This window comes from Eptatretus burgeri, chromosome 2, assembly GCF_056783735.1.
Source record: "Eptatretus burgeri isolate ZD-2024b chromosome 2, Ebu_testis_v1, whole genome shotgun sequence".
NCBI lineage: Eukaryota > Metazoa > Chordata > Myxini > Myxiniformes > Myxinidae > Eptatretus > Eptatretus burgeri.
In genome coordinates, this window is record NC_140962.1 from 91,347,397 (window position 1) to 91,370,925 (window position 23,529).

Here is a 23,529-nt window from a genome sequence, read left to right on the forward strand (position 1 = left end):
TACAATTCTCCAAAAAGTAGAAAAAGACAAGTTTAATGCTTTGGAAATTTCACATTTTCTTGCGTATGTAAAGTTGGAGGAACACAGCCTTACTTGCTTAAAGTAAACATGTATATCGGCTTAGTTATAAGACAGGTTATTTCTTTAAATTATCAGATTTCACTCCAGATTTCAACACTTATTTAGTCTGGCTGATATCCAATCTTCAAAACCAAAATAATAGCGAACGTAGTGAGCTTCATACTTAACGCGTGCACATGAGAGAATAGGAAACAACAACAACAACAACAACAACACAATACCCTCGCAATTTGGAATCCGTGTCGTTGGCTATGACCCTTTTGCTTCCGGTTTTTTTTTTTTGCTTCCGGTTTTTGGCATGGGGAAGATGACTTGTCCGCATACTTACTTTATTTATATGGGTGGAAACCTATGCTGATGTGGGTGGGAAACCTTTGCTGATTATCACCTGGTGCCTCATGCCGGGAGATAAAGGCATTGTCGGAAACAGGAAAGACCCAAATATCAGACATGGTGTATATTTCCTCCACTAATTTTAATAAAAATATCTTCCGCATCATCAAAAAATAATTTTTAATCATGATTTACATTATTTGATCACTGATCCCCAATCCAGGCCAAAGTAACCGGAAATTGCAGCATCGAATGTAAGAAGAATTCTACGTTCGCTTCTCGGCTTTGCCTATTCCATATTATTTCGATGATATACTTTAACTAATCAGTGAGAGTAGATCGTGCAAAATCGTATCATGTAATGCATGGAATGGCACCAAGCTCCTAATTTGAAAACTATAGTACTTACAAAAGCGATGTACACAACAAATCGAAGCTCTGATGAACAGGCATTCGATAATAATATGTGAGGAAAGAAGAAAAAAAAACTATTGTGAAGAAATCGTTGCGGCCTGTTCCAAGTCAAGGCATGGTTGAGTAGGCCAAAATACATGCTGGCTTCAGACCCCAGCGAGGTTACCTGGGATACGCCTTAAGACCCAAAAGAGCGAGGTGGCCAAGGATGCGCCTGATAAAAGATATAATTAAATAAGGCCATTAATTATCTTCAAAAGGAATGTTTACTTAACCCAAACACCCAATTTTCACTCGTGCACTTCCTTGGAGTTTTCTTAGTATGCATGCAAAGTTCAGAGTATGCATGCAAAGTTTCAGGCTGCTAGGTTTCATGGTTTTGGAGTTATGAAGGACACACACACACACACACACACACACACACACACACACACACACACACACACACACACACACACACACACACACACACACACACACACACACACACACACACACACACCCTTTTATTAGCATAGAAGGATCCTCTCAATTTCAAATGAGCGGTCAAGGCTACTTGACTGAACATTTCCCATGAAATTTATTCTACCCAGCATACTTAGGGCGTAAGGGTATAAGACAGGCTGTGGCAGCATCCATCCCTCCTCGACTGGCTATCAGATTTCCTGTTTACTCGTGAGTAGTGGGCCACTTTGGATGGAATATTGTCCAATGACGTACCTGTAAAGGCTGGTGTCCCACAAGGTAGTATTCTGGGACCAATCCTGTTCCAGATAGACATCAATAACACGTCTTGGTCATTAGAAAATCCATTGCATCACTTTGCAGACATCTCCACTATGTGCAGGATAGTTCTGTACCGATCTGTCAGGGAAGTTGTGGCAGCATCCATCTCTGCCAATCTGGAGAAAGAAGCAACCGGTCATCCACCTGCAACGTCTTCTCGGATAAGAAACATCCACAATCTCACTTTCTTCCTTCATAAGGAACAGCAGGCAAATTCTACAATTCCTTTCTATGGTTAGCATCTGAAAGAGGTCGTTTCTGGAGCTCCTGTGCTTCACCATTAACCACAACAGGTCTTGAATATGTTCACAAACATTGTGACAAGTGGAAAAAAAAATTTGGCTCATAACTTATAGTTATAAGGAGTTATAAGGACCATAACTCCAAGATCATGTCAGTTATGCAACACAACCTCGTGTCCCCCCTCCAGCAATAGCACTCCTTGTGTCATGGTGCAATTGTTGTTCTCCCACTATTCTCCCTTTGCCCCATTTTGTCTGTTGATATATTGCCCCATCCTCATTTGCAGCCCCCCCAGACCATAATTTTGCCCTTAAAGAGTCCCAATTCCAGCATCATTCCAATTTTGGAAAGGTTCACTTATCAATTTCTTTGGGTGGCAGTGTGCAGTGTCTGGGGGGGAAAACACAACAGGAAAGGCAATAAAGACCATCATTTGCTTCAGAATAGGATATGAAATCAAACATTTTGAACCAGTCATACCGACAGAATCTTTTGATGTATCCAGATGATTTGCACTTATCCTTGGAAAGTTTGCCTGGAAATTTAAAATTTATTTCTGGTTCCTTGTTAATCAGAGTGAACTTAAGATTATCGGTTGCATGGAGAGGATTATAATCTCTAATGACTGATTTAATTGAAGTTTGTTCAGGAAGAACATTCATGTCCACTTTGGGGTCCATCACATACATTTATCTGTTCTTTGTTCTGTCCTGTTATGTTTTCATCAACAATGTCCATGTCTTCAACTTCTGCAAACACAGATTGATGCCCCCCCCCCCACCCCGCCATCTTCAAAACCCACTTGGTGTTTACTTCCCTTGCACCCAAGTCTGACAACAAAAAGAAAGTCTAATTAGGATGTTGTCTTATCATGGGCTCAGTGGATAACATGATTTGATTTGATTTGAATAAGTTTTTATCTTGCCAAAACGAAGTTTTTGCAAGATATGTTAGTCAGCTTGTATGTTTTTTTAATTTTTTAATTTTTTGTTTGTGATCATGTATAAAAAATTCTGCAGAGCACAGTTATCATTGGAAATTTTTGTAACTTCGCATATCAGAGGCCTATAGAGGTCCCTTTCAGTGCACAAAATTTTGAAGGTCAAGGTCAAGGTCACTGTCGCAAACCAGGGGAGTCGACGAAACCCTTATTTTTTTTGAGTAATTTTGATCGGATCATCTTCAAACTTCATGGGAATATAGTTCATGGTCTGGCGCTCAGCTGATTAATTTTTGGTGGCGATTGGCCTTGACCTTCATGGTTAGCACCTGAGGTCAAACATATTTGACTCCAAGGTCAAATTTTCAAGTTTTAGGAACCATATCGTGTAGTACCTCAAATTGAACACCTCGATGAGTGCTTTCTAGACATGTCAAGCTTGAGACATTATGACGTCATTAGGCAAACGCATATTTTTCATGGTTACTCTGTCGAACGATTCTCATCGGAATCTCTCGTAGGCAGATATTCCTCAACGAGTCGCTCCTGGTGGATAGCAGCTCTGTTCACCTCAGTGTGACCTTAAAGAAGTCACACGTGGTCACCTTTTGGCAAGATACGGGTCACCCTGCGTTGACATTGGTTTATTTAATTGTTTATCATTTCAGAATGTTTGCGATTAATGTTCCAGATCTTGATTTGTTTTGATTAAAAATAAGTGATTAAGCGTTCGTTGGATGGGATAAGAACTCGGGATCTCTTGTGTACTTAGAAATGGTTTGATTACGTTACAACACACAGTGTGCTCTCTTTCTATAATACTCGATAAAGCATCAAACCAACAAAATATATTTTATACCAACAACACGACTGTACTTGTAATCATCATTACACAATACCAACACACGGCCAAGACTGTACCAGTTAGTGGAGTTACCAAACCAAATTGTAACAGTTAAACTATTTATTAGCTTCTTTCTTCATGCACATCATGGTCCTTTAAATCAGCCTTTTTTGAAAAACAAACTGTGAATACTCATTTGAATTTTGGCCTTTTTTTGACGAACTACATGGTTCCGCTTCGGCCATTGTTGTTGCTGCTGTTGTTTAGTTGTTCTTGTTGTTATTTAATCGTGAAATAAAAATGACAATAACAACCTACGTAGTAGGTCTGTCCTTATTTTATTTTTTTCGGAAATTTCAAGGGGCTAACCTGAATTTAGGTTGATATTTATGAGAAAAAAAATTGTCTAGGGGTTGCTACCAGCAGTCAAAAATTGTAAAAAAAAAAAAGTGCATTTTTATGTTTTTTTGTATGTCAGATATTTTTAATGAAATTTTTGCATGCTTACTGGTTGGTTCAAATGTGAATAACACGAAAAAAATGTTTTTGATCCCAAAAAAGTGTTACATATGTCCCGAAACGTGGCTCAAAAATGGGGAAATTTTCCATTTTCAACGTGAAATTATGTCTTTTATTGTTGTATTGACACGGCTTGTTGTACGTATGAAATATTTATTGTTTAGATCCGTTGTATTGTCTGCTCATTATTCCATTGAATCACTGAGTCCATCAGTCAGTGACTGACTGACTGCCGTCAATTTCAGGTCTGGTATCCGGTCATTCAGGCCGGTATCCGGTATCCGGTCTGGTATCCGGTAGAATTGATACCATTGTGTCTATTTGACCGAAACGTGTCAATTGAGACAAAACCAAAAATATCTCAAACTCAAAAAGAACAAGACGATGACGATGATGAAGCACCTAAAAGAGCTGTTGTTCACCAGAAAGATATCATGTGCCAAAAACTGGAAGATTTCGCATCTCCGAGAAGCAGAATTTTTTTGATGTACTGCATTTGAACTCTAACTTTCTGCACAAAGACCCGGATCAATGGGAAACTGAAGATAGTTTCGTACATAGCCGTACTATCATCAGCAAGCTGAAAGTTGTGAATGACTGTGCAGAGCGTGGTGTAGCCCTGGCGACTGAGTACAACAGTCTTATTACGTACGATGAGGAGCAAAAGCAGTACATATTACAAGCGGGAACTGATCACCGAAAACGGTTCCTGGACTGTAAGAAATCAACTTTGAACAAGTGAACTATAGCTCTTGTCCCGTCTGTTCAAAGACTCTGTCTGCAAACTGCGGAGTTCGAAAAATGTGAAAAAATACATAAAATCTTGATTTTTTAGACTTTTCAAGTTTCACTGAGACGGACTGGAAAAATGTTGCCAAGTTCAACAATATTTTTCTGCAGTATTTCAGATTCTAATGCACCAGAAAACATCATACATTATATGTTAATGTCATTTTGGCATAAGATTAAAAAAAGAAAAATATAAAATGAATTTCTTTTTTTTCAAATTTTGATGGACAGTAAGGAACCCCTAAAAAAATTTTTTTTGGGTTCATATATATATATATATATTTTTTTTCTCATAAATATCAATCAAAATTCGGGTTAGCGCCTTGAAATTTCTGAAAAAAATAAAATAAGGACAGACCTACTACACAGAAAATACTGCACCTTTAAGAATATTCGTCAAGGTAGTCGTTGCAGATTTTACTTATAGATTTTTTGAAACGCTATGCAATATTATGTGGACTGAACTACCTTACTATATGCCGTCTTTACATTTGGAAAAAAAATAATAATAAAAATTTTAAAAAACTTCACTGCACGAGTTTCCTTTCCCACATCACTGAGACCACATCATCGATGATAAACACCTCATTACATGTGAAACATGATCACCTTTGATGGAAGGGGAGTGGTTTAAGGGGGAGAGCACGCCAGGTGCCCCCCCTCCCGGAATCACCATGGGACCAAGTTAATAATAATCAGGACTTGGAAGTTGAAATCTGGGAGACGATCATGTGGAAATAATGGAAAGTTTCATCTTCCCGGGTTCTAAGAATGAAGTGAGTGGACAATGTAGAGGAGGAATTAATCGACGGTTATCATTGTGGAGGACAGCAATATCAGGATTGATAAAGATCTGGAAACACAAGGATGTGACAAAACAAACCAAGAGGAGATTGGTGAATGTTTCTGGTCTTTCCAGTTGCAATATAAGGATGTGAGTCATGGACGGTGAAAAATAAAGAAAGGAAGAAGATTGACAGTTTTTGAATTGTGGTGTTGGAGATGAACGTTAGAAATTTGACAGATTGAGAGAAGAACAAACAAATGAGTGGTTGAATAAATTACACCACCATGTCCATCAGAAGGGCTGATGCTGAAACAGAAACCGTCATACTTTGGACACATCATGTGTGCAGAAAACGGAAACCTGGAGAAATTAACCATGTTGGGTATTGTTGAGGGAAGAAGAGAAGAAGCAGATCTTGTATGAGCTGGATGTATGGGGGCTGCAACTGCCAGAGCTTCGGGAGGTAGTGCAGGACGGGGATGTTTGGAGAAATCTGATCCAGAAGTCGTGCACGGCTTGACGGAACTAGACGACGAGAGAAGTTGAAACGAAAATTTAAGTCATCTCCTTGCATCTTCAAATCTCACACAACAATGTGGACCACATTCAATGTGGACCCTTTTGTCACGTGGTTGATGGAATTCTCGGCCATTCTGGGTGGTGGGTAGAGTCCTTTCCCGTCCTTCACCACCGATCACCTCCTCCCTCGACCACCAACCACCTCCAATGTCTGAGAATCCAATTCACATTTCACGAGATACACTGTACCAGCTCAAAAGAACTCTGTGGTCAAAATATCCTGACATTGGTTGGATGGAAGGGAAGGGGGAATTAGCAAATCGTCATACTCGCGTACATAATAAATAGATGAACTCTTGTTGTTGTTGTACTTAATTTGTGAAGTCGCTTTTCATCAATGAAACAAATCCCCAATAAATAAATAAATAAATAAATAAATAAATAAATAAAAAAAAAAAAAAAAAAAGATTGCATCAAATGTTTCGCTGGAGCAGTTTTCCGTCCACTTCAAGACAAAGCGACAAACAAAAGCATTTTCGAGTGAAAACTAAACCGATACATCGATGGGAAACTCCATTGAACGGCAAATGAGAATAAAAATGAACGATTAAATAAAACCAGGCGGCGTGAGGCCGACGTTTTGGAGAACCCACAAGATCACGTGACACGGCAAGTCCCAGAGAGAGCGAGCGGCGACCTTCGACGGAGAAGCAAGATGGCGGCGCGCAGGGCGTCCATGTGGCCCGTGGTGATGCTGCTGCGATCGGGGGCGGCAAGGCGCGGCCCGAATGCACAAGCGCGGCGTCGAATCGGCTCGAAGGTTTTCACGGAGATGCACGAGCGCGGCCTCGTCGGCGACGTGTTCCCACAAGCGAGCATCGAATTCCGCCACCTGTTGGAGTCCCGGGCGCAGACCCTGTACTGCGGGTTCGACCCGACCGCGGACAGCTTACACCTGGGTCACCTGGTGCCGGTTATGGCCTTGCTCAATTGGCAGCGCAGCGGCCACCACGTCATCGCGTTGGTGGGAGACGCGACGGCGCGTATCGGCGATCCCAGCGGCCGGACCACGTGCCGCGACGCCGTCCCGTGTGACGTCACGAAGGAGCGCGCGAGCGCTCTCCGCGCCGGTCTCGAGCGCCTGTTTCGGAACCACGTGCTCTTCCTGTGGGACGGCGGTCTCGAGAAGCTCGGCTCCATGACGATGCTCAACAACTCCGAGTGGTACGACGACCTTGCTGTGGTGGACTTCCTGTCAGGAGCGGGTCGCCGTTTCCGCATGGGCACGCTGCTGGGTCGACACTCGGTACAAAGGCGTCTGCACAGCGCCGACGGCTTGTCTCTGTCCGAGTTCACGTACCAGGCGTTCCAAGCGTACGATTTCCTGCAGCTGTACGAGCGCTACGGCTGCGTCATCCAGCTGGGGGGCTCGGACCAGCTGGGCAACATCATGAACGGCCACGACCTCATCTCCAGGTCCGATAGCCTGCGTAACCATGGTGATGGAAATTAAAGTTCCTTTGGAATAGATTTTGTTTGGTGAACAAAATATAGCTTCGTGGGAGAAGGTACAAGGTGTTGAGACGCTGATGGGACTGCACGTCTGGAAATGGGGGGGGGGGGTTGAGATATCCCATAATTCCGTGCGCGCCGCCATGTTGTTGTTTTTTTTAACCTCCCTGGCCACCACAGCATCAGTAGCTCCACGATCCAGCACGTTTATCCTGTCATTCTGACTTGCTGCCAGGGAAGGCTAATTCTCTAGTCTTGTTGACCTTTTGTCGCTTCAGCTTGCCAACCAATATGGCGCCCGCGCACTGCATTATGGGTACCGAAACCCCTTTCTTGAGAGGGGTGGGGTCATTTCGACCTCGTGATCCGTTTTGATACGTGGAGATTGTTTAGTGACGTCAACAATTGTCTCGCCGCTATATTATTAGATAAATAAATACGAGCCAGGAGGCGACGATGGTTCGCGGGGATTATTGAGGAAGCCCTACCGTAAAAACCTATCTCTTCCGTCAAAATGGACCAAATCAAATCGGATTTTTTATATGTTTTACTTATGGACATTACGCACAAGTTCTAGGAAATGAAATTGCGAGAAGAAAATGGAGAATAAAAATAAATAAAAAGTTCAAGTGGGCGTGGCTCTGCCCACAAGGGTCGTGGGACGCCCCTCATACAAAAAGACACAACCAGACCATGATATCTACAGTAGCTTGTGTCCAAGTTTCATCAAGATCGGATTAAACGTCACGGAGCTTTGCTCTGGAGAGAGTCACAAACAGACAGACACACAGACACACAGACACAACTACACCATGATATCCAGCTTGTGTCCAAGTTTCATCAATACCGGATCAAACGTCACGGAGCTATGCTCTGGAGAGAGTCACAGACAGACACCACAAAATAGTGGTCACTGCTGGCACCCACGAACCAAAAAAAACGGAAGACAATGGAACCTCCATTCACGATGGCCTGAGATATTGTGCTTTCATGGCCAAACAATCAGGCTCAAAGCTTGTCCCACAACTTGGTTATGTCGATACGTTGGACACCGTCGAGGAAGCCATATTGGAAAATACAGGTTTATAGGCAACACCAATCAGAACTTTCGACTACGACGCAATCCATCCCAGAATGCTTTGTGCACGTGCACAGAAAACCCAAGCAACGGTGGCCATTGGAGCACGCTGAAGTATCGCATGTGCGAGACGTGAGGATTGTTGGCTAAAATGACTCACAAGGCTTTAAAAACAAGTCGAAAATGCTTGGACAACTACCTGAGAGAAAGCGGTGTACCTCTTCACAAAAATTTTATTATTATTATTGTCCGAGCAAATACAACCTGTCGCTTCACTGATGGTAATATTAAGATGGGATGGTGAGCGAGAAAAGTGGAGGGGGGGGGAGAGCAAGACCTCACCACACATCACCATACACCCTGGCAGGGGGGAGGTATGAAGGAGGATGGGAGAGGGGGAGCTAGTTGGGAGGGGAAGGGGGTGTCCTGGCCATGAGTTTGATAGGGGGACTTGAGGAAAACCAGCGCTTGGGTGGAGGGTGGTGCCCTTATGCTGGTATCAGTGCAGGATTGAACGACATTGTGTACGTTAAAACGGATCAGGCTAAACACGACCCAGAGAGGTCTGTGGGGGAGGGAGGTGGAGGGGCTTTCGGAGGAGGGAAGCGTGAGGGAATGGGGAAGGGAGTTTTCCTTCAGTCGTAAAAAAAAAGCTGCACCGGTGTCCGTGCCTTTATTTAATTTCCACACATACAATAAGCTCTACAATCTCTTAACGTGAGACTAATTGCTGAATTGATCCGAGCAGCAGTTCCAACTGCTGAAAGAAGAAGAAGAAGAAGAAGAAGAAGAAGAAGAAGAAGAAGAAGAAGAGCTTTCATTTGTCCAATTCACACATTCTTTGACACCCCTTCCTCTCCTCGACCTCCGGAGAGGCGACGAACAATAATTTGGGAGATTGACGAAGGCGAACAATAATTTGGGAGATTGACGAAGGCGAACAATAATTAATCGGTCGTTGTATCTGTATGCGTCAGTGTTGCCACATACGGCAGGGGAGGGCGGAGGGGAAGACAGGGAGGTGTGGGAAATTCAGCAAGGGTAAAGCGACTTTCACGCCACCCCGTAGATCAGAATATAAGGACATTGGGGCATTCGATAAAACAATGCAGCAATGTTTTATAACTTGTGTTTTCTACTTGTTGGGCTTCCCCACGTTACCAGCAAGGGGTTCAGATGGGAGTACCGACAAGCCCATTCAGAACGTTACATCGGAATCCCAGATCTTGTGCATAATGCGCATCATGGTACAGGTGTATTTTAAGTACACGGAATAAGCTGTACATCACGGAATAATAATAAGAATAAGGTGTACATCACGGAATAATAATAAGAATAAGCTGTACATCACGGAATAATAATAAGAATAAGGTGTACATCACGGAATAATAATAAGAATAAGGTGTACATCACGGAATAAGCGATGCAGTTGGTGCTTCCTCAATCAATAATTAAATTGCATGAGATTATAACGATCAATGTTGGGCTTAATGGTTAGAGTGGTGGGCTTGGGATCCAAGGATCCTGAGTTCAAATCCTCCTTGGCTGTTGAATTAGTACCAGGTGGGGTTGACTCTGCCTGTCATCCTTCCGAGGTCGGCAAAATGAGTTCCAGCTTGCTGGTATCCTGCGTCGGAGTGGCGACCCATCCAGGATTGTGCCCAATAGCCAAGAAGACTGCTTTGGCAGCAACAACGTCCTGCACAGAGTATGGTCCCAATGGATGGATGGAATGGGGGCTTTGAATTATTGAGCAAAGTGTTTGAGGATAGCATTGAAAATGTCATTGAATAATGTTTAATTTCAAATTCATAATCATGCTGATCGAATGATTTTCAGGATGCACGATGACCATGTTTATGGTATCACAATGCCACTGATAACCAACGTGACAGGTGACAAGCTGGGGAAGACTGCTGGAAATGCTGTGTGGTTGAATCGTGACAGAACCTCACCTTTCGACCTTTATCAGTACCTTCTACGTCTGCCTGATAATGATGTGGAGCGGTGAGGAATCTTCTTCTCAGTGCCCCCTAACCCCCACTGTTCTGTCTCAATCTTCCCTCCAGGCTTCAAACAAGCAGTGTAACACCACCTCCTGTCGTCCTCCATCCTAACCCATGATCTTTATTACCCCAATTAACCCTCCATAGTCCAACCCTCATTTACATGCTGCTGCTGGTGGTCTCTATATATATATATATATATATATATATATATATATATATATATATATATATATATATATATATATATATATATATATATATATATATATATATATATATATATATATATATATATATATATATATATATATATATATATATATATATATATATATATATATATATATATATATATATATATATATATATATATATATATATATATATATATATATATATATATATATATATATATATATATATATATATATATATATATATATATATATATATATATATATATATATATATATATATATATATATATATATATATATATATATATATATATATATATATATATATATATATATATATATATATATATATATATATATATATATATCTCTATCTCTCTGTTGTGGCCAATTGTTAACCTACGACCTCACTTTCAATTTAACCTCGCTCTTTCATGAGCCTCATTCTTGTGGAGAAAAAAAAGAAAAAGATGGGACAACCAACTTATTACCTCCGCCACCGAAGGTGAAGGTTAAAACCCCTTTCTATATGTTTCTTTGTGTACAGGATATCTCAAAAAGTTGTGGACGGATCGGGATGAAATTTTGTCGACAGGTTGGGTGGCTGACCAGGACGAACCGATTAGATTTTGGTGAAGATCTGTATCTGGATCAGACTACTCATTTTTTTAAGTGATTCTTCACCATTGAGATATTGGGCTAAACTGATATATAGCACGATATCTCAAAAAGTTGCAGAAGGATTCAGATGAAACTTGGACACATTGGGTGTGTGGCATGGACAAATTGATTCAATTTTGGTGAAGATCCAAATCTGGATCTGGATGCGAGAATTATTTAATTTTCGAAGTGATTCTTCACCATTGAGAGATGGGGCCAAAAACGATACATCATCGCCTGATATTTCAAAAATGTATTGATTGGGCCCCGATATGTTCTCATGGATCAGGCATTACGTGGCAGAGGTATGCGCTCTACCAAGTTCCCTTCGAGTTGTTCTATGCATTACACAGCAATAGCAAGCCTACAAAAACACTACTAAAGGGACATTTACATATTGTCACGTCAGCACCGATTAACACCAGCACTGAGCTGAAAGTCAAGCCTTCGCGGATACCAAACGATCTTCAAAGTGTTTTGTTAATCCGCCAAACAGAGGTGCACATATTCGTGGGCTTAAAAACAAGGATTTATGAAACACTAAATAAATAAGGAATGAGGAACACGCCAAGGGATACGATGGCAGGGAGGGAACACGGAAATGAACAATCAACACCTAAATAACTCGATACAATAAACTAAGTAAGACCTATGGCACCACACAAAAGCAGACTCGGTTACAGAGGGAAGGAAAGGGGGCATGTGTGGTCTTGACTTTGGCTGAACTTTGTGAGGAGGGCAGTGCACAGGTCAGCTCACCCAACATCAGCAGGAAGATTCCCAGCATAGCATTTCAGCAGAGAGAGATTGATTTGATTTTCATCCCTTTTGTGAAAGGCCCACTCTGTCTATTCTTTCACTTTCTCCCTCCCACCGATTGGCTGCTGATCTCTCCCCAAACCAACGATCCGGGAGCTCTCCCATTGGTCGCCCTTGCATGGTAACAGCAGGCCAACGGCCTTGATTAGCTACCTGCGGCCCCACCCATTTGTCTGTCAGTGGTCCAATGTAACAAGCCCTTTTCATTAAGTCCCTCACTTGGCCACACCCTTGGATTACAGAAGGTTTTACACACATATTTCAGCTTAACCCCTCTCTAGTTATTGTCCATCACCCTTATTATAACCCACATTAAATAAGACAATCTTACCCTAATGTGACCCTATTTAATGTGACCGCCCCCTGACCTAATATTGTTCTATCCATAACACAGGGATGGCCATTCTACAAAAACACTGCGATGCAACTCCCATTTAATATACTAGTGCGGGCCCGTAGGTGCGTGGCCGTACGTGCGTGGCCGTACGTGCAAAAAAAAAATTTACTTGTGACGTGAATAGTGATGTCATAGCACAGTGTCCTGTCAGTGGTTGATAAATAAATGGCCATAACTTGGGAACCGCTTGTCCGATTAATATCAAACCTTGAAAAGGCACATCCACAGGTCCCCAGCAATATTCCTGGCAAGTTTCAATTAGATCGGACGGGTGGTTGTCAAGTAACGGCGGTCGCAGACACACATACAGACAGACAGACACACAGAGATTGCTGGAATTATAGATAGATTACTGCATAATCAAACTAGAACGGCACTCGGTAGAGCACGTAGTCTTGCCTTGCTCGGCCATTCTGAACAAAATAAAATTGAACACGTTACAATTATGGCCCAACTAACTGTATCCTCCATGGACTCGATTAAGTCACATGCATTGCCATTATCCATAGCTTCATTAATTACTAGCATAACCCGCGCTCTGCGCGACATGTTGGGGTGGGTGTGTTTGAGAAAGGAACTGATGCAGAGTATCAGTAGTAATTTTACTTTAATGCAGTAAGTGGAATACGATTTCACTGTTTCAGAACAATTTTATTTACTTTTTTTTGTACCATGCACCTCATATGGTCTTTGAGATAATGTAAGCCAAATATTACGTTACTCGAGTGCAGAACAAAGTCGAAGATAGCGCGACACGAAACCACAAACTCGGAAATAATATATAAGATTAGGTTATTTCACAACCACTTTTGTGCACATTAAGGCAAAATTGCATCAATGAAGATGAATATGAAAAAAAAATTCAAACTATATTCCCCTTGGCAAGTCGATCATATATATATATATATATATATATATATATATATATATATACATATATATATATATATATATATATATACATATACATATATATATATATACATATATATACATATACATACATATACATACATACATACATACATACATACATACATAAAGTTTCTCAACAATCTGTTAAGTGGTTCTGGGGAAGTTTTTTTTTAACATTTAAATTTTTAATCCAGTATGGCCACCAGACCATGTGGCCGATAACGTCATAATTTGAATTCTTCAGTCACAGGTCAGGTATGAGGTTTCAGATTTTTTTAGATAAGGATTTAGATTTAACCAATTATGGCTGGAATACCACATCACTGATGTCATAATTATCACCCAACATATGCCATGGGGATTTGATGACATATGCCAAGTTTCAATTTCCTTTGTTGAGCGGTTTTCAGAGAAAAAGATGTCCAAATTTTTCCGTTAATCCAATATGGCTGCCATACTATGTGACGTGACTTATAACATCAGAGACATCAATAAATTATTCTCCATGGATCAGACAAGCAGTTGCAGAGAAAAAATATTTTAAGCATAAGATATATAGATATGGGAACACGGACGGACGGACGGACGCACGCACGCACGCACACACACACACACACACACACACACACACACACACACACACACACACACACACACACACACACACACACACACACACACACACACACACACACACACGCACACACACACACACACACACACACACACACACACACACACACACACACACACCTTGGAAGCTGAAGAGCGACAAAGTTGGCAAAGAGAGAAATGGAGCAAGGAAATGATGAAAAAAAACCTGGCAGGTATCTTAAAAACCATCCCTGGGAATATGACGACAAACGAACTGCAGTTGGAAGCTATCCGGGGCTCAGTTACGATGCTGAGAAGAACGCTCGTAACAAAACTGAGAACAAGAAAACTTCACACCGTGGTCCACGATTCGTGACCCCTTACTGAAATGGAGTTGGATACTTCAAGACTTGAGAGGACTCTGTTCCACTTACTGAAACCCGCACATGGCGATAATGTGAGTTATCTCTAAAAATGATAAATTATTACTATCTAAAATGATACACACAATACATGACATATTATACATACGTGGTTAAACACATTCACACACCTCATTTTCAGCTCACCTGGACTTTAGTCAAGTGAGCTTATGCAATAGAGTAGTGTCCGTAGGTGAGTGAGTGAGCGAGTCAAAGTCCATAAGCAATTCAGTCGTTATCGCTTGAACCAAACACACAATTTTGATGAAACTTGGTCACAAGCTTCATATATGATGCCCAACGAAGGTGTATCAACCGCATCAATATCTGTGCTCATTACAGGGAACCGCTTGTCCGATTAATATCAATATATTAGAGGGGGGTTGACCCCCTAAAATAGGTATTTGCTCTCTTCTCTGAAACTGCACACAATTTCAATGAAACTTGACCACAACCTTCATAACCCATGATGAACCAAAGTGTATCGAACGCATCAAAATTTGCATTCAGGGGGTCTATGGGGGCGGGGGGGGGGGGGTTGCCCCCCCCCAAATAGGTATTTGCGTTCTCCTCCAAAACTACACACACAATTTTGATGAAATGACCACAAACCTTCATCACCCGTGATGAACCAAAGTTTGTCACAGCATTAAAAAATAAAAACAAAATCAGGGTTTAAGAGGGTATGTGGGGGGTTTGAGTGACTGTTGCTCCTGATCCAGGTGAGGTTCAGGATGTGTGGTCCCATTTGTTTATACCTCCACTGACCCCCTTTGGGGTGACATTAACTATTACTCCTGCTTTAACGATCCCCATTTAATACCACCTTCTTCCAAAGGTAGCAGAGGTGGTATTCAACTCGGCTACAGTTGGTTATGGCAGAAAATTGTAATTTGTCGATAACACGCTTGCTCTTTAAAACTGACACCATAGGATCTTCAACACCCACCAGTAACGATGCTATCAGATGGGACACCAAGATCTGCATCCATCTGAGGGACACTTCTTTTTTTTTTCCAATGCAATGTCCTGCATATCAAGTGCCAATCTGACAATTTATAGTCAGGTTGAAAATCAAAGCCAAATTAGAGATCTCAATGATATGTGCGCTACTTTTACACCATCACATCGTACCACTTCATGATCAAAAGGCTCGCATAACACAGATTTTTACTGTGCATCAATCGGTACATATTTGCAAATACTACAACCCTGGTCTCATGAGAGTGTGGTATGAACATTGTTCAGGGGTGATCAACAGACCATGGTATTGATTGTGTTAAGGGGTGGACAAGAGACCATGGTATGGGCAATGCAAAAGGATGCATTACGAGTGTATAGGGTGAAGCTATTGGGCTGATATTTACTGGGTTATTTTGAGCTTTCTGTGAACTGCAAGTACTTTCCCATGCAATCTTGAAAGGAAAATGTGGGGTTTGGTCTAATATGCATCACCATTACGCATACCCCTCCAAATCATCCCAGTTACCTGCGGCTGCTCACATTCCTGCCACTGGCGGAGATCAACAGTATAATGAATGGTCATCGAAAGCAGCCAGAGATTCGCAATGCACAGCGCCGGCTGGCTCGTGAGGTCACGCTACTGGTCCATGGGAAAGAAGGGCTGGAGTCTGCCAAGAGGTGAGACCGGTTCTATCGACCAATATGTAAATAAGTTATAAAAGTGACATTCTATTCTGCTAATTAAAGATAGTGACAAAAGTATAAATTTAAACAATGTTTGTATGAGTAATAAAGAGATGGTCTCCAAACAAACTTATGACGGTTGTTCAATTCAAAATATTACATGAATCGAGTGTCCATTGGCACACTTGAGGTGTGGTTAAAATAAAATAAAAAAAACATTTTTGCTCATTATTAACTTGTATTGTATGTGTGTAATCAGAATGTAATCTCGAAGTCATGCTATAAGATTACGGATCTTGCTAAAATAGAGATGGAGGTGTTAAATGTTTGTGCAAAATAAAATTAAATAATAAAAAGTAAATGAAAAGGTGGCATCCGCCAAAAAATCCACATCGTGGGCATATACGGCAAAGGTGCATCCTTGTATTCAACAGGAGACAAATGTGTGGCTGACAGTGTGGATTTGAATCCCTTGAAGCTGACCCCAGGTCTGGACAGCGAGCAGATGGAAATGACCCGAAAACTGTTGTGGAGATCCAGGCATTGGTCGTGGAGGATTAATAAGTTACGGTCACCAAAATATCTACAGAAGTTGAAAATTCTCCAGGCAATAATTTCACAATCATCGAGAAACGCCCAGGCACGTCCAATATCTCAGCAAGTTGTTCCACCAGAAACCTCAACAGCTGACATCACGACTCAAGCTTCTCGCATTGTTCAGTGAAATCCAGCCGACTTTATAACTCTTATGGTAATTGGTGATGAAACGTGGCTTCACCCTTGTGATCCTGAATCCAAATGAAAATGCATGCAATGGAACCACACCACAAGGGAACACTGGCACCAAATACATTTTGTAGCCATCCCTCAACCAGAAAGGTCATGGACTCAATTTTCTGGGATGTCAAATTATTCTGCTAATCCAAGACAAACTCCATACATGGCTTACTGACTTCTTCTACTTTTGTAGCCCACATGTGGCTCTCAACAGAATCCTTTCTTCTCCTATCCCAGTCAAGGTGTTCTGGGCCCAGTCCTATTTCTGATATTCATCAATGATCTCTCCGATTGTCACTGTGGAAGTATTAGAACACTTTTTCTCCCAAGGTCTCGTATGCACCACGCGATGCCCAAAAGCCATCCAGGATAAAGTGGGAACCTCTTCCACAGGTCCTGCATGCTCAGCCCATGGAAACTTCTTTTAACAACCCCATTTATTCCCAACTTGTGAGATCAACTGGGGAAAGATTTAAGCACAAGGCTTTTGAAGAAGACTGGCCAATCCTTCACATTCGACTTAAGAATGCAGTTGTTGGGAATTTGTTCATGGTGCAGGTGATAACTTGCCTAATCCTTGTGAAAGGGACCGTAGGACCTTTTAAACGTCTACCACCAGTGCTGATGGGTGGGTCCTCTGGCTTAACATTCTTCAACTGGATGGCACACACATTGATATATTGCCCTGCATGCCAGATGCCATTGTGAGTTAAAAGATGCATATCTTGAGATTCAAACCCAGGCTACACAGCTCAAGCAATCAGGAGTATGTACACCTACGAGCTATCCTGCCAGCCCAATGCTGATCCAGTGGTTGGCCCACTTGAACATATCGTTATTTCAATGTGAGAAAACGTGGCCTGTTATCTTGCAATCCACGTTAAGCCTGGAGGAAGCAACCTCAACATTGCAGATGGAGTTGCCGTCTCCCCCGTTGGCCCTAATCTACTGTTTTAAATTCCAATTCTCACTTGTAACAGCATCTGCTTGGTTTAGCCTTTCATACTTTTTTGACTACAATTGGCAATTTGATCTCAACACCCAAGAGTTCAAGCAGTTGGATCGCAAGCCGTCTACCGAGATGCCCTTGTATATGATGCCACTACATGGTTGCTGCAAGATGCCCGATTTGGAGATTTGCATTTGCAATCCTGACATTTTCCTTGGAAAAAGGACAGATTTTGTCAGAGGTACCCAATTAACACAATTTTTGGGGGGTTGGGCGAGCCATTTAAGAGATACTGTATCAAAATATACAAACATCTATTGGCTTCTCTTGGGCTATCGTCTCTCATTCCGAGAACACTTCAAAGTTTGAACACATCACTCGTTCCTCTGCGAGTGCGTCGGTGCCACCTAGTGGCATTATTGCACGTCACCTGCACACGGTATTTAAGCATTTTCCAAACTAAATTTTCGATTTTCATAAACACTTGCCTTTTCCACCAATTCCAATTGCTCACTTCCCTCGTGATTTATCTCGAATTCCCAATGTTACCGAAGCTTGCCTGGTTGCACGTCTCAGGCAATGTTTGTGAGAAAGTAAAGCGATTGTTGCAACAGCAAAGAATGGTGTTGAATTTGTACATGGTTATATAACCTTCTTTCAATGTTGTACTCAGCCTTGTGTTGGCTTAGTTGTTAGGGTGGCTGGCTTGGGATCTTAGGGTCCTGAATTTGAGCCCCGTTGGCCGCTGAATTAACACCAGATGGGGTTGACTCAGCCTGTCGTCCTTCCGCGGTTGGTGAAATGAGTACTAGTGTACTGGTAGAGGAGCACAGCATCAGCGGCACAGTCCATGCCCCAATAAAATGATAGCTGTACTTCACTGACTCAATTGTGTATTTACACCCAGATGCACCAGCACGTTGTACGAAGGAAACCTGGAAGCCCTGAACGCCATGTCGGATCAGGAGCTCCGTGAGGTTTTCCAAGGAGCTCCTTTTTACGAATTCCTGCTGGAGCCAGGCACGAGCATTTTGGATGCCTGCCATCGGATCAACGCCGTCCCAGAAGGTCGTCGAGGGTGAGAAACGCCATTGTCTTTCTCTTTTAACAGTCAAGTATTCCCATGTTCTTGTTGAGTTGGCCAGGGGAAACTTTGCCCAAATCTTGCACAAACCGCCTAAGGTGACGTTCTACTTGGGTAAGGACAGGAATTTGCCTAGGGTGCTGGCGATAGCTCACCTATTCTTTGTGAAGGACACCGTGAAATCTTAAACGTCCACTAAGTAATGCCAGTAGATGTGACGCACAGTTTAACGTTCATCCAAGGGATGGCACACACATTGATGAATCACCCCATCTGTGAAACACCTGGATGACAGTTTATAGCTGGGCCGAGATTCACACCCATGCTAGACATTTAAAATGTTCCAAAAATATATTTTGACTTTTTTTCTTGACCCTAACAGCTAACCCATGGGCTCTTAGGATAGCCTCGAGATCCGTGCATTGACCTCTGAACTGTCTACATTGGGTTTGAATCTCGTCCCAGCTCCGAACTGTCATCCCGGTGTTTCGCACGCAGGGTCATTCATCAATGTCTCTGCCATCCATCAGAAGGATGTTAAGCATTGAGGACCCATCTGCCAGCACTGGTTGTTTGTGGACGTTAAAGATACCATGGTGTATTTTTGACGTGTCGGCGAGTTATCGCTGGCCCCCTGAATAAATTAAAAATTCCTGCCCTGGGTGCTTAAAAAGGCACGACACCACTACCCAGCTGTACATTTCTATGATGTGGTGATTAATTAAAATCCGATTATGAATTACAGCCATTTTGAATTTTTTGTGAAGGTTATTCAAATATCCCCTCTAATGGGGGCCTATGGGGTGAAAATTCCATTTGCATTAGCTCTTTTTGTTTTATAGCATGTTTTAGGTCAAAAAGAAGCGTTTTTTCTCCATTTTAAATTAGCTGTTGTGGTTGCCCTTCATAGCCGAAGGCTTCACATGCGACGTGCAAAGAACCTGGGAACGTGAATTAGTTTGTGGGGTAGGAGCTGCTGAACCAGTCAACGACCACACTCTGAAATAGCAAGCACGGTAATGTAGTGTCAATAGGTATCCAAGAACACCAGATCACTTGCCATCCACAGCAATTTGTAATCTGTTCAGGGTTTTTTTTTTTTGTATACCTTGTCGAGGCTCGTGTGAGAGCTAACACACAACGCACAGCAAGGGGGGCATGAGACAAGAGGGGAGTGAGTGGGAAGGACAAAACAGTGGGGAACAGAGACATTAGGAGATCTGTGGAAGGGAGAGGGATGGGACAGGGAACATGGGGAATAGAAGATGGACATTGCATGGAAGGAAAGCAGGGAATTTGAAGGAGGTGGGCTTGGGTGGATTATCGGGGGTAGAAAAGATCGAGGATTTGGATGGGGGATGACAAGAGGTGGTGGTGAACAGCTGTTTTGAAGGCCTGGAGGGAAGAATGGGAACGAATAGAGTGAGAGTTTATTCTAAAGGCAGGAAAAAAAAGAGGAATGAAAGAGTGAAGGTGAGCAGTGATTCGTGATTTTGGTAGTTTTAGCAGAAGGGGGTTGTTGGCGGACATTGAGTGACCTGTGGAAATGTGGTGGGGACAAATCGCAGAGAGGGCAGGGGGGGGGGGCGAGGCTGGAGAGACGGTAGAAGACAAAGACCACCGACCAACCTGGGTGATTGAGTGAGAGGCCCAAAGACTCAGCCTCATCACAGGAGATGCCAATGATCCGAAATGCCTTGGTTTCCACAGCGTGAAGCCGAGAAAGGTGGGAGGCAGGAGCACCAGCCCAGAGGGGAGAGCAGTACTCCATCAGGCTGCGGACAAAAGCTTTGTAAGTGGTCAGGAGCTCAGGAAGGACTTTGCACAACGGAGGATTCCCAGTCGGCGACTGGCTTTGGAGGCGAGGTTTGAAATGTCTTTCGCAGGAAAGGTCATAGCAGATAGTGAGACCCAGAAGCTTGAAAGAAAGGACTTCTTCCAGAGGATTGTTGAGAAAGTGGATGGGGGGGAGGGGGTTTCTAAACGGTCCTTTCGAAGAGACATAGCGAGAGTGTGAGGTTTGTCTGGATTGAAAGACATGTTCCACGTGTTGGACCAGTTTGCGATTTTATCTAGATCTGCAGTGAGCAAAGAAGCTGCTGCTTGCCGGTCTGAGGGATGACTGATGGTAAGACAGAGGGTGGAGTCATCAGCAAAGAGATATAGAGGATTTTCCAGAGAGTCGGAGAGATCATTGATGAAAATCAGAAAAAGAATAGGGCCCAGAACGCTACCTTGAGGAACTCCAGCCTGGACAGGAAGAGGGGATGAAAGAACTCCATTTAGGGCCACACGTTGACTGACAGGAGAGGAAGTCTGCGAGCCATGAGTGGAGATGGCCTTGGATACCATAGGAAGAGAGTTTGCTGAGCAAGGCAGGGTGCCAGACTGTCAAAAGCACGTGATATGTCCAGGGATACGGCTCGGATTTCCTGTCTGGCATTGAGGACCTCCATCCATTGATGGGAGAGCAGAAGCAGAATATCCAGGGTTCTGGCAATAACTCACCTACTCTTCAAAAAAAACACAGAATCTAACATCCATCATTGGCCCTGGTGCTGAGACAGGGTCTCTGACTTGGTGTCCATTCAATGGATGGCACACAAATCGATTCTCCACTCTGCATCCAAAACACTCGGATGAGTTTTTCTATATAGCAGGAAGAAAGCCACCCCACGCCACCCCCAGAAAACCATAAAACGTCCTGTGCCAGCAAAGCTCAGTGCTGATGTTAGTTATTTTCTAAGTAGTTTCCAACAACACTTCCTTTCCTGATATAATTTCTAAAAGAAAAAGGAAAAACATAGACTCCCAATACTATGAATACATCTTTTGAAAATGCTCCCATATTGCTGAATACAGAATGTTAAATACATAATCATAAAACTCCTGACACTCATCTGTCTGCACACACCTTGGGTTGTAGACAGTAATAATTTATACATATGCACTACATCCCTCCATCTTGGACCACTTGTATATTCGTATGATATCTTAGTTCCCTGCCTTTTATGGACACAGCAGTTCAGCATTTTTCCTCTGAATCATAGGGGTACTCATACAGGTCTCACCGACATGCAAAAATCTGATCTCCAAACGATGTTGATTGATTTTCAAGAGAATGGAAGCTGTTGTAGTGGACACTGATTTACAAAGTCCATGATTACCTTATTATGCGCATTCATTTGAAATCAACAATAATTAAAAAAAAAAATTCTGTTTTTGTGCTTGAACCCATCACATTACGACAGGTTTGAATTGATAGTAGCAGGTGCTGTTTCCATCAACCACGAAAGGCAAAACAACCCGTCACAGCTGCTGATCCGAGGGAGGCACGTGCTACAAAATGGGGTAACACTGCTTCGTGTTGGAAAGAAAAACTACTACATCATTAAATGGCTGAGCCTGTAAAGTGCAACATAAAAAGTGAGTGACGGACCAAACTGGAATCAAGACGACGTGGAGGTACACTGCGTTTATCGAGGAGCTGCAGAATGGCTCAAGTGAACAGATGCTCTGAAAAAGGTTTGCTTCGTTCAAAGAAAATGGCACCAAGCTTTCAGATGTTACATATACGGAAAGAGGTCGGGGTAAAAGTCTCGTCATGTGGGAAGGTTGTATAAAAAGTTCACCTTTTTCATGGAACCTGACATTCCACAAGCAGCGATTTACACAATAACTTACATTGCACCATGGCAGTTAGCAAAAAGGAGTGAGTGAGTGCGTGACACCCAACACCTGAATCCCACTTCATACGAACGCTACGTCAGACAAATATCTTCCAGAACTTCATATAACCTTAAAAAAAAATAAAGGACCACAACAGTGTAGATAAACAAGCACACATCATCCATCGTTTGAGTGACTGGATGAAAGTTAAGCCTTTACTCCTATTCAAATGGCAAGTTTGTAAAGGTGAACTGTACTTACAATGAAATACATTTTGTACATCAGTGTGGCAGAATTATGCTGTACCATAAATACGTTCTCAATAAATTATCGATTGAAGTTGGTTTGGTGCGATCAATTCCCACTTGACAGTTTACCAGGCGCAAACCACCTTAAATTGAAGAAAACGGAGTTCAATGCGAAGCATCTGCTGAATAAGTACAGTGTTGTGTTCATGTGAAAGCAAACCCAATCATTTGTATTGAAGATGTGAAATATAAAAAGCCAATTTCACTTGTTCCACAAGACTGAAAAGAAAAATGAAG

At 42.3% G+C, this 23,529-nt stretch overlaps 1 protein-coding gene and 1 long non-coding RNA gene across 2 annotated transcripts in view; one reads left to right on the forward strand and one right to left on the reverse strand.

The window, feature by feature from the left end:
* The window catches only part of LOC147032556 (uncharacterized), a 26,930-nt gene extending 19,743 nt beyond the window's left edge, over positions 1–7,187 (reverse strand). The window contains exons 1-2 of the long non-coding RNA XR_015055231.1: positions 6,909–7,187; positions 1,549–1,730 (exon numbers count right to left, since the gene is read on the reverse strand). This is a non-coding gene — a long non-coding RNA (uncharacterized LOC147032556). The remainder of the gene's footprint in view (positions 1–1,548; positions 1,731–6,908) is intronic.
* On the forward strand, positions 6,971–23,323 carry YARS2 (tyrosyl-tRNA synthetase 2). The gene is made up of 5 exons (XM_085870303.1): positions 6,971–7,731; positions 10,685–10,852; positions 16,344–16,499; positions 19,139–19,309; positions 22,567–23,323. The coding sequence occupies exons 1-5, from the start codon at positions 6,971–6,973 to the stop codon at positions 22,724–22,726; spliced, it is 1,416 nt and encodes a 471-aa protein (XP_085726429.1). The 3' UTR covers positions 22,727–23,323.
* Positions 23,324–23,529: the final 206 nt, after the last annotated feature.